This window comes from Cricetulus griseus (assembly GCF_003668045.3).
Source record: "Cricetulus griseus strain 17A/GY chromosome 1 unlocalized genomic scaffold, alternate assembly CriGri-PICRH-1.0 chr1_0, whole genome shotgun sequence".
NCBI lineage: Eukaryota > Metazoa > Chordata > Mammalia > Rodentia > Cricetidae > Cricetulus > Cricetulus griseus.
The window spans coordinates 4,392,029-4,404,689 of NW_023276806.1; the positions used below are offsets into that span (position 1 = coordinate 4,392,029).

General features: G+C 41.2%; 1 protein-coding gene across 1 annotated transcript in view; it reads left to right on the forward strand.

Moving 5' to 3' along the window:
- Positions 1–12,661, forward strand: part of Tnni3k (TNNI3 interacting kinase) — a 276,112-nt gene that overhangs the window by 16,849 nt on the left and 246,602 nt on the right. The window contains exon 5 of the mRNA XM_027395192.2: positions 2,734–2,844. Within this exon, the coding sequence (XP_027250993.1) occupies positions 2,734–2,844 (111 nt within the window). The remainder of the gene's footprint in view (positions 1–2,733; positions 2,845–12,661) is intronic.

Here is a 12,661-nt window from a genome sequence, read left to right on the forward strand (position 1 = left end):
CACTGGCCTCGAAATCACAGAGATTTGCCTGCCTCTGCCTCCCGAGTGCTGGGATTAAAGGCGTGCACCACCAATGCCTGGCCCGATCTCCTTTACTAAACATGGCCCCAGCCACCGCCCTCATTAAGAGCTTTGACAACCAAAAGACAAAGAAATCCCAAGATGAGCATTAAGAACTAATGATTTAGAGGGGAGATTAAAAGATTCATTAACTTAAATTGATTTTTTTTAATACAAGTTGTCTTTCTATTTGTACAAATGATTTGACTTAAAGATTGCATTTTTTCCCAAATGGGAGTTTGTGAAGAAAATAATAAGAAATTCTCTGAAGAAGAAGGGGGGAAAAATCAAAGAGAAGAAATCCCATGGGGGGCATACTTAGCCAAAATTTCCAAGTAATGATGACTTTTTAAATCGGTGTTTAATGATGAACCCTCATTGTAACAAAACATTTACATTCACAGATTGGAGTAATCACTAATACACAAATATCACCTTCCTCGGCTCTTAGGCAGCTTTATTTCTGGGAATAGCTTCGCTCCCAAGCCTGAATTAGCTGAGTCTCCAGTAAATTCTTAAATAGTCATAGTATGAGTCCCTTGTTCATCTCTGTACTTATTCTGTGTTGGAGCTCCCCTTCTCCAATCTGTGTGTCCAGTGAATAAATTAATGAATGTTAGATAATAAGGCAGAAAACCATGGGGACCAACATGGAGACTCAGTGCTTCCAAAATAAGAAGGAGGTGGCAGAGATTGGTCCGCCGTGTGAATGGAGCACTCCCGAGTCCTCACCTAGTTCAGCTTTGTATGTTATCCCATTTCACTACACCGTGATAAGTGACAAGCGTTATATCCACTCCCCACCCCCACCCCCACCCCACCCCGCCGCGTTTCAACTCAGCTTTATTCCAGAGTTCGGGAAAATGCATAGGATGGGCAGAGCAGCTGGGCACCACCTAATTCGTGTTTGGCAGCACGGTCCTACCCCATACAGCCGAAAGCACAAAACCTAATGGGCTACAGGTGGTGAGTGTCTGCAGGGATCTATGTCAAAGGTCACACTTGAGACAGATAAGGTATCTGGGATTAGAGCCAGCTTCTAGATAAGGCCAAGTCTCTGGCCTAGAGACACTGTCCAGGTAGGGAGGGAGCATGCCTAGAAAGGGAGTCCTCCATTTTCTGACAGGCTCAGAGAGCTGTCCAGGTGTGGTGGACTGTAACCTTAAGTGCAGGTGTCTCCAACATCTATTTATTTGTTTGTTTTTAGGCGAAGCAGATAGTTTTATTGTTAACACAAGTTAGTGTCATTTGGCAAGAGGTAACCACCACTGAAGAATTGCTTCCACCAGAGTAACCTGTGAGAAATTTTCTTGACTGATGTTTGACATGAGAAGACTTAGCAGACTGTGAGCAATAACATCCCTAGGCAGCAGGGCTTCGGTGTAAAAGAAAGCAAGCCAAACAAGCGAATAGACAGCCTTCCTTCATGGTTCCTGCCATGAATTCATGTGTGAGTTCATCCAAAGATGGGCTGTGACCTGGAAAAGTGGAATGAAACCCTCTTCTCTCAGTTACTTTGGTCAAGACAACAGAAAATCAAACTAGAAAACTTTCACTTTCATGGTAAAGCCAAGAGGTAGAGGCAAAGATTTACAGCATAATTTTGCTATTTGAAGATCTTTGCCTAAGTTTTAAACTTACTTTAAAGTTTTAAAACTTACTTTACAGTAACTTTTCCCTAAGCTTTCATATGTATGTATATGGCAATGTTAAGAGATTAACTTAGTTTTTAGTCATGAAATATTACTATATTATTTAGTTTAAAATTATGGGATGTAGTTCATAAATGCTCCATCTCTCCTGCCATTCTATGTTTGTGTAAGCCAAGTATTACAGGCATTGAGATTATGTACCATTTATTTATTTATGACTCATTTATTTATTGAAACAGGGGCTGGCCTCAGCCTCCTAACTACTGGCACACAGCACCATGCCTGGCTTGAGTTCTAACTTTAATAGAGGCTTGGACACAGAGAACATTGTGTTTCTACCAACATCAGGGGTTTTGTGACTGCGTGACCTACCACATTACCCTTGCATGTTCCGAACAAAATTAAGAAAATACTGATCCATGTTGTCTATAACTCATGATGGCATTGTATTAGGTATTGTTACTTTGATCACATTGTGTAACAACCACGAAAGCCCTGTGAGATGTGGTTTGTTTTATATTGGTTATATTTTCATCGTAGAAGAAATATTTCATTTTCCTCCTTAAAGCAAAAACAACTTAAACCTCTACACTCTTCCTGTAAGTTTTTGACCTCTTTGGGGGTTAACCTTAGTGACTGGGAAGTCTTATTTGTTGAAGTGACCTACTTGACCTCTTTGGGGGTTAATCTTAGTTACTGGAAAGTCATATTTGTTGGCTTGACCTACTTGTAAGATTGATATTCTTGCTAGAGCCATGCCCTAGGCAAGCGATCTTTCCACCATTCCTAGTTCCGTGGCAAAGGTTGATTGGTGCTGCTCTATACTGCTGATTGTCCCTACAGCACAGCCACCTGTGTTGTTCTACTCATTAGCACAAGTTTTTGTCAGAAGTCACATTCAGACTTTCTTTGAGCATCGAAGCCTCACCCAATCAAAGAATCAACACCTTGTGCACAGATTCCCCACCTGATCTTAGTGGGAAAAAACAAAACAAAACACTCAAATTGTATCTCATTACAGGATAGCCCAGAACTGATCACATCCCTGCTGCACAGTGGAGCAGATGTTCAGCAAATGGGGTATGGTGGCCTCACAGCCCTTCACATTGCTGCCATAGCTGGTCACCCAGAGGTGAGTCCTGCCTCCCTCACCGGAGGAAGAAAAAACGTTGCCTGTCCTTTCTAATTGTCCCCAGTTGTTTGAAACACTGGCTTTTCAGGTCCTAGGAGCTGTTTTACCTTTTATTTAACTAGTGGACATACTCATTTATTCTGACAGTAAAATTTAGCAATATAAATGTGATTTTATACTGAGTTCAGCTCCTTGTATAATAATGTTCTCAAACATCAATTAATATTAAGATGTCTGGTTGTATGAGGTGTTGTGCAGCTGTTGAGAGCAAATGCTTCAGATACGGGCAGCTCAGCCACCACAGCTTCGTCTCCTAACTTTGAGGAAGTCACCGAGTCTTGTGGCCTACTTTCTTTATTTGTAAAACAGTAGTAGAAGGATTGGGATACAGCTCAGTGGTTGAGTATTGCCTTAACATGCAAGGTCCCGGGTTCGTCTCCTGAAATATAACTGTAGGCTCATTACAGTGTTTAATTAAATTTTCCACACAGAATACTCTGAAGATTGCTTCCTACAGAGTGAACAGAGAGACGCAAGTCTGTTCTCTAATCTACCCGCTTATAGAGTGTATGAAGAAGCATTTATTAAACACAAATTATGCCCCAGACTCTGCTCTGAGTGCTGGGTTGACAGGGCAAAGACAGCAGATAAAAATCTCCATTTCTGTAGAGCATAGTTGTAAACAAGTAGTCAAACAATGAGGAAAAAAATCAAATAATTTGAATTACCAGTGAATACAAAGAGTGAGAAGAATGGAGAAGTAGGAATCATTCCCATAAGCTCTAAATCAAAGAAACAGAAGGACGCTGATACTGAACCAGAGGCTGCAGTGAGAGCAGACAGACTTGACACTAGAAGAGCACAGGCTAGAGTACAAACACACTCAGAGGTCCAGAGGGGAAGAAGGAGCCACAGCAACCACCAGGGCTCTGCTGGACGCAGCATCAGATAAAGGCATGAGAACATATCTGGATCTTGTCTTAACTTTGACAAGGTATTAAATTTTAAACAGACTACAGTGGCAATATTTTCTTAATGTTACAAATACCCAAGAGTGGTTGTTTTTATTGTCTTTGCTAAATTAGATATCATATCATGTCCCCTGAGAGAAATTGTCTTATAATTATAGAGGCACTGGTTAAAGATCTGTCTGGGATCCTGGTCATTGTGTTCAAAGTCCCATTGCTTCCATCATCTACTAAAATGTACCACATGATGAAGCCCATTAAAGTAATAAAAGATGCTTTCCAGCTCCCAATTAAATAGTTATTTATGAAAATCATCATAATCTGAAATTAAATTGCACCTTTATCCAGAAATACACACTCCCTCAACCAAGTGTGAGCAGAGACATAAATAGAGCCACATGTAATATCTATGGAATACATTTGAGCCATATCTCCTAAAAATGCCACTCAATAGGGTCCTCACATTTAAAACTCTTGTTGAGAAAAAAACCTTTTCCTTCATGTTTTTCTTCTCATTAATATAAAAACCGTACTCACTACAAAATTAATCCAGGAACCCAGAGATATTGTAAATACACAGAGTCAGTTTGCACTACTTATGGAGAGAAGCAAAAATCTCAGTAAATTCAGTTTAATGCATTTTCTTTTGCCCCTCAAAAATTTCAACTAGAGTCATAAACATTAAGACATCTGAGTGGGAGAACTGGGGGATGGGTGCTGCACTCCCTGAAAGTTTAATCTTTAGTGAGGCTATGTATTTGCAAGGGTTGTTTAGCAATCCGGCCTCTTCACAGTGTCTTCAAATGACTGTGAACTGGACACAGACAGAACATCACACCCACGTCACCTGCTCAGGGCAAACTCTACAGGAATTGTTTCAGGAAGGTTTCTACCAGTGTTAATTTCTTGGTGTTTCCCAATTTCCCTCCTTACCCAGTGCACAAAGCTTAATGACTCCTATAGTCAATAACCAACTATTCATGAAACCGATTTAGACAGAGCATTTTTGTTCTCTTCTAACATGCCATACTAATTAAACTATTTATCAGATTAAAAATAATGAAGTGAAATGCTATCTATAAGAACACTCAAATCACCATATTCCATGGTAAATTTTCAAGCTTTAAAGATGGCTCAGCAGTGTTCTTCCAGAGGAGCTGAGTTCTATTCCAGCAGTCACACAGCAGCTCACAACCACCTATTACTCCAGCTCTAGAGGATTGGACACCCTTTTCTGGGCCACCAAAGGCATCCACACATGTGCCATGGACAACTGGACATATGTGCCATTTACTCATACAGGCACCCAGAAATAAAAATTTCAAAAGTATGTTGTAAAAATGTAAAGTTTTGTGGCTTATTCATTTCAGAACTACCAGTTGCAGTGAATATTTTCAATATATTCTGCTCTCAGTCCACATGAGAAAGAGTTGGCTGCTCCAGCATGTTGGATTGGTGATGAGTCACCAGTGGAACTGAGCGGTATTCCCGTCATGGCCTCACCTTTAGTATGGTTTCCCCTTCTGAGTTTTTACTTCGCTGCAGTCAACTGCAATCTGGAAACATTCCTTGAGAAATTCTAAAAATAATTCTTAAGGTTAGATGAAGTTTTATTACAATATGCTTCTGTGGCTGTTCTATCTTATTATCTAATGACTTGCTGTGCTTAGTTTATAAAGTAAAGCAAGCCTCAACATAGGTGTGGATATCTAGAAAAGCCATGTGTATAAAGTTCAGGACTGCCCCTGGGCACTGCAGAACTCACCTTATGTGAATAAGGGTGCTAACATTTAAACTGGTATTTAACTAATTAACTGGTATATAACTGGTATATAACTAATAAGGCATAATTAACTAATATATGAAGTGTTATGTGCAGAAATGGAAGTAGAAATCATAGCAATAGCTGAAATTGAATTAGGCTGAAGAATGGAAGACTGAGTTCAAAGATGACTGACGGGGATAGCCTTCTCTATATATGTTTGTCTTATTGGTTGACAATTTGTTTGGCCAATACCAGTACAGACAGGAAGATAGGTGGGACTAGGAGATGAGGAGAATGCTGGGAAGAGAGGCAGAGAGACACCATGTAGTCTCCAAAGGAGTAACAGGTCTGGGCATACTCTGGTAAGGTAAGGCCACATGGAAATACATATATTTATAGAAATGGGTTAATAATTAAGACAGAGCTAACCAATAAGGAGCCCTCACCATCAGCCAACAGTTTTATAATTAATATAGCATCCATGTGCTCATTTGTGGCTGAAGTGGTGAGACCTGGCAGGACCAGAAAGCTACAGCTACAGAGGATCTTTAAATAGGAGGCTCCTTGAGGTGTGAGGGAACTAGGAGTGACTCCTGTCTCAGCACCGAGGAGAGCCAATGGGGTGAAGCATCTGTGTGTGACATGCTGCTGAGTGTCGTGGGTAGCATGTACAGTTTCCTTACTAAGCCAAGCACAGGGTGGTACACGCTCTCTACTTTACTCATAAGGTAGTGTGTGGGCAATGCCCCTGGATGAGAGGGAGCTACCTTTCACCAGTAGTGAAATCCTTTGTCTCCTACCTTCTCTGTGAAACAATGCCTGATGCCAAGTCTGACAGGTCTCTCGTCACCACATATCAAATTCAGACCCTCCATTAGTGTCTCTAGTGTTCTCCTGTAATTGTGGATTCTGTTAAAGGATTTTACAATGAAATTTCCATTGATGTGGAGGTGTCACAAGCTACAGGTTCTCAGACCTGTGGACTGCCAGCTGAGGCTCCAATGTGAATTTACTCTGCTGTAAAAGGGAGGAAAATCATCAGTTGTTTTTGGCTCCAATATTTCTCTGAATTATCCATCTATCAATCCATATGCATACATTGATTTGTGCAAGGCCCAAACAATCAATAAGCATGCATCGAACCCTCTTCTCTTTGGGTACAGCACGGATATACATCACACAATCTCCTGAGCACAGAAAACAGAAGGGAAGAGCTTAGGTTTGCTATTTCTCTATTGCTGCTGTCATGTGCTATTTGGTCTCCTCTGAAAATAGCTAATGTTAATCTCATCTTATCCAAATGAAGAAACTCAGGATTGGAAAGTTGAATGATGACGGCTGTGGAGGTTACTCAGGTAACGAAAAATTAACCAGGCAAGATTCTACCTGGCACTGTCAAATCATAGCTCTCATCTTCAGGGGAATAAGAAACACTTTATTCTGGAGCCATTTTCAGTGACTATGGCCTGGGAACATACATTTAACTTACTTCCAATTCCACATTCCAACACAGAAGCAATTTCATGAAGTTTATTAAGTTTTATGAAACAAAGAAATTCATGAATCAAGTCAAGTTAAATATAAATTGGTGAGTTCACCAGAGAGGCAGGCACACTGAGATTGGGGGAGCAATTCTACAAGTCCAAGATGCTCTCTGATGACATCCCTAGTGTTCTGCAGAGTTAATAGCTAAGAGGTTTTCTATTATAGATGTTAGTGCAGAGTGGGGCAAGGGACAGCTCTCCAGAAGCTGTAACCCTCTGAAGGTACAAGATTCCAACCTCACTACAGTTCTGAAATTCCAATTGCTCCACCAGTGTCTGCAGACACAGACACAGCTAGACACAGCTTCTCTTTTTTAGGAATTTTCTGTCACATAACCCGACTTCAAAACCATGATTTTATATATAATGGGACAGTATTCCACAGTGACTCATACTTATTGCTGAAGCAGGACTTATCTTCACAAAATACAAAGAAAATGTCTTCAGACAGCCACAAATAAAATTCAGGAGTCACTACACCAGCAATGAAAAAATCATTGAGAGAATCTACAAGAGATTTACCTGGTCCTTACTGTCTGAGTGCAAGGACCTAGTGAGATGTAAAAATGTACACAGACACAGACACACAGAGACTCTCTCTCTCTCTCTCTCTCTCTCTCTCTCTCTCTCTCTCTCTCTCTCTCACACTTTCTCTCACACACACACACACACATAGATAGACTCTTTCACACACACATGACAGAGAGACTCATACACATACACACATACAGAGATACACTCAGTGAGAAAACATAGACACACACACATATATTAATACATATATACACATACAGATACACACTACACCCACCCACCCACCCACACACACACGCATATTCAGTGTTCTGTTCCTAATAATTTAGCTCTGTAGAACATTGTCACACTCTTTTCTCCAAAGTTCTTTCTGCATCTACCAGTAGACGAATCGATCACCAGTAGCGCGTTACTTTCCAACAGCAAAGGAAAAGAAGATAGCAGTCAGATCCCATATGTGATGTGGAGGGTGTTGGGGGTGTCATTTGTCAGAGAGACCTCATGACAGTAAGGACATCACATTCATGCTGAAGGTACCCTGTCCTGCCACTTTACCTTTCAGCCTGTAAACACTCACCCAAGCATGGCTCAGAAGCTCTTCTGGTGATTTTGGAGTTTATTTCTGATTTCAAGGAAATGTAGTTGATAGTTTTTCAATCCACTCTTAACTAAATCATCCCAGTGTTTCAGTAGAGAGTTTTGTTTACTAAAAGCTCCCAGTTCTCTCTGCATTATTTCTCTTGTAATGGCTTTAGTTTTTCTCCCCAGAGGCATAGACAAGAGAAAGCTAAAATTGCAAATGTACGTTTGTCTCTCCCTCTTGCTCACAAGTTCTCCTTTTCACTGATGAATTTATATTGTAATGAGATCATAGCTGCCTCCAGTATCTTGTGAACTTTACTTGAAATCCAGACAAACAATAAAAGGAAATGATTAAAAATTAACACATTGAGGGAATAGCTCTCCTAGGTTTGAGCTGGGGGGGGGTGATGTGGCCACACCCACCTGCAGCAGCCTCTTGCTCCCTCTTCCACATCTGTGGAAGAAATGGTGAGACTTCCACTGACAACTATTCTGAGAATCAATCCATAACCTTCTAACAGGTGTCCTCCTCCCAGATGAGCAGCAGGCACCCTAATGCTCACTTGCCCAGGAATGTTTACTGGCCCTGGCTCCTAGGCTCACCTGCCACCCAGGAATTGGATGGACAAAGGCTGACTACAGACAGCTATGAAGCTCCTTGTTCTGAGAGCCATAGGAGGGGATCCCTACTTCATCTCATGCAACTGAACACTCTTCTGAGCCCTCACTATGCTCTCTTAACACAGAATTAATAACAATCAGTAAATCTCTTACCCCAAAGGGCATTCTGCCTCAGTGCTTCTCTTGAGCCACAACCCAAGACCTTTCAGTACCAAATATACAAACTTAAGCTTCCTCTGGGGCTCTCTCCTCATCTTTATCAGGCAAAACTAGCAAAGAAAACCAAAAACACAGAGGACCCCCGGCAAGTCATCTGAGAGGATAAAATTGGTAACTAGCAAAGCTGATGCGGCTGGCTACCCTCTTCTCAGTGCAAGGATGGCTCTGTCATCTCATGCAACAGAAATGCAAGCATGGGGCATGACAGATGGAAGATTAACACATGCTCGGACAGCATCCTGTTTATGCAGATCTGAATCTTCACAATAAAGACATAATGGTGTTCGGGTGTCTCCTGAAGACTGTGATATATCTCTAACCATGCATTACATATTTAATACCTTCTCTCATGCAAAACCCTACTGCACAAGTCGGTGTTGCCTTAGCATGGTCATGGAACTGGATAGATGCCTTGACATCTAAGTGAGATCTTTCTTCCTCAGCTGTCAATTGGTCTGCCAGACCCTCCCAGTCTGGACAACTCCCCAAACATTCAAGTTCAGGAGACACCATCCTAGGATTTATTAGGATCAGTGAGCTTTAGAAGAGACAACTGACTGAATGAATAGTAGGATGAGTACATTCAATGGCCTATCCATGGGCTAGGAAAGTTTCATTTTTTCCGTGGACCTATTGGCTGGTATTCAGGTGGGGCCTTGCTCACTGCTGTTATGGCCACATCTCTGTGTTTGCCTCTGCAATCTCTGTCTCTGCCTCCTCCTAAGAACAATAGTCAGTGGATTAGAGCCCACTTAGTAATCACATTTTAACTCAATTACTTGTTCAACGTACAATTCTTAAGTACAGTCCCATTTTAGAGTCTGAGTGGTCAGGGCTTCAAGATACAAGTTTGAGATAATTGCAGTTCAGCCCACACCAGTCACCCCTATCAAATACCAGAGTACATCTTAATTACGTGGGTATTTAAAGAAGAGTTTGAGTCATCCATCTCTCTCACAAGGACACCAGGATATGCCCAGATATTTGTTATTTCACAGAATTGTATTATGGACTGATAATTCTCACTTTAAATGATTCTCAGATGGAGAAATAAACCCTAAATTTCTCCATGAAATGTGAGCCCTCCGCACCACAATAATTCAGAGACCAGCATGGGCAGTGGACTCTAGTCCAGCACACAAGTTATTGCTTAAATATCACACAGTGAATCTCATCAGTGATAGAATTCCCGTAAACCAGAATTAATAGTCCACATTTCCACCTGTGGTTTGAGCCATCACTCACTGATGATCAACCTGACATCCATCGTGTCACGTGGATAATTTATGAAGCCAAGCCTTTATTGAACTTAGTCTTAAATAGCTAAAACTCAATTTAGGAACACTACATCTTCTGTGGCATTCAAAAGTGGTTTTTCTCATCAGTTGAAACTAGAGAGTCTGTGGTCCCAATCACTGTATGCCGTGTTGCCATGTCTCTCTGTCTGGGCTTTGGTCTGGAGATTGAGACAGGATAATAGGTCATACCTCATAATCAGCTTATTTTACACTCCCATTGGCAAAGCTTGAAGCATGTAACATTTGTAAGACATGGACTAAGGGAGCCCTGGTATTCACCTAGACCTTTGACATAGCCTGCATTAGCTACTACTCAATAGTAAGTACTGCTTTAGGGATGAGATAGAAGGACACAAGCCAGCAAGTCTTCATGGGCTAATACAAATGTAAATGAGATGCTAATCAGCTTGCTAGCCTGGAAAGTGACGAAAGAAACATCACCTGAGAAATTAGATTTGAAGATTATTGCTAATCAAATCAACCCAAAATGAGACATCCTCTGTAACCAGTTAATGTTTTGTGAAAAATCTGCTTCTCTCCCAATTTTTCTAGGTGTTAAGATTGATTTATACATTCTCAGACCTCTCTACATCCTACAAATATGGGTATGCTGCATACACACATATACAAACACACACACACACACACACACACACACACACACACACACACACACGTGACACATAGGCACATACATACATATATACATACATACATACATACATACATACATACATACATACATACATATGAATGCAAACAGGCATGCATGCACATATCTACACCCACACCTGCATGCATATACACCCACACGTATGCACATGCACTCATGTACATACATATGCACACATACGGGCACCATACACACTATTCGATCTATCAGCAAAGTGGAAAGAATCCCTGGTCACCATCCAGTTGTTGTTCATGAAGCCATAGAAAGTTCTCTACTAGAACTTCAAATGCTGTGACAGGCAGTGAGATCTGCCCCCCTCCTGTGAGGAATGACTGACCCTGGGGTGGTTTTCAGGGAGTCAGTGATGACACACTTGGGTCTCTTAAGAACACCATGTGGCTTGTTCTGCATAGCTCCCTCTGGGGCAACGTCTAGACAGCCTTCAGGAAAGCACCAAGAAAGAGCAGATGAGGAAAGAGTCTACAGCATCAGGACAGGACGTGCTCTCCACAGTTGATGTATCTCACAGCTTCTCTCTTCTGAGGTGTTCCTCAAAAGCATGTGCTGCCTCTACTTCCTGTTTCTTCTTGTAAAATTGTGTCTCAAACAAGTATACGAATCCTAAAATGTGTAGGCTCTCCAGGGGGTCCACAGAGCCTTCTGGAGCTACCCTGACAAGCAGCTTAGTGGGATTTTTTGTAGCATATAAAAGGTTCATACCTTTTCCGTTTCCCTGTGTACTCAAGATGGCTGAATTGATTCTAACATGTTTAGCTCCAAACCAAGCCATCCGGGAATCATTGTATTTCCATGTCTGAACTCATTAATGTAAGCCACTGCCCCCAAAAAGATAAATATTGAGCTATTCAGGAGGTTTGGGAAAACTTGGCATAATAAAGATAATAACTGGAAACATTGTCCGGAACTTTCCCAAGAGTTCCATTTCTCCTAGTTAATCACAATGCTAACATTCCACTTTATCCTAAAACCTCCTGAAAACACTTAGGTTCAAGTAAGTAAGATGCTGGAAAGAGTCCTGCTACCTGACAAATGCTTGCCAACACAACACACTGGATGGATGACCCACCTCCTCTTCATTTACAGCTAAGAGCCATCGAGTTCTTTATTTTGCAAGACTTGCTATGAAGGAAATTAAGTCTTCCCTGCTTTTATCATACTGTAGTCTCTTTATGCTTTGCCTTCTAGGAATCCTCCAAGCCTAGCTGAAAAGCTGTATTTATCACACTGATGGATCCCTCTAACTTGAAGTGCTTCTGTCTTCTAATCTTTAACCAGAGTATTTTAGGTACCTTTCTGCTAGCATGTAAACCTGCCTGCCTGAGAAGCATGGCTAGATTTGTTCATTTATTGTATATGTTTTTGAGTATGTGAATTGTGTGTTTAAAAAGGCTTCGTAGACGTCACAGTTTTGTGGAATATGCTTTTGTATATATTAGATTGCTGGTTTTGTTTTTCTATTCTGAGACAGAGGTCATGCTAGGTGTGTTAGGCCAGCCTTGAACTTCTGATCTTCCTAACTCAGCCTCCTGGGTACTGGGATTATAGGCATGCATCAGCATGCCTGGCTCTACAGTAGATTTTTAATAAGTGTT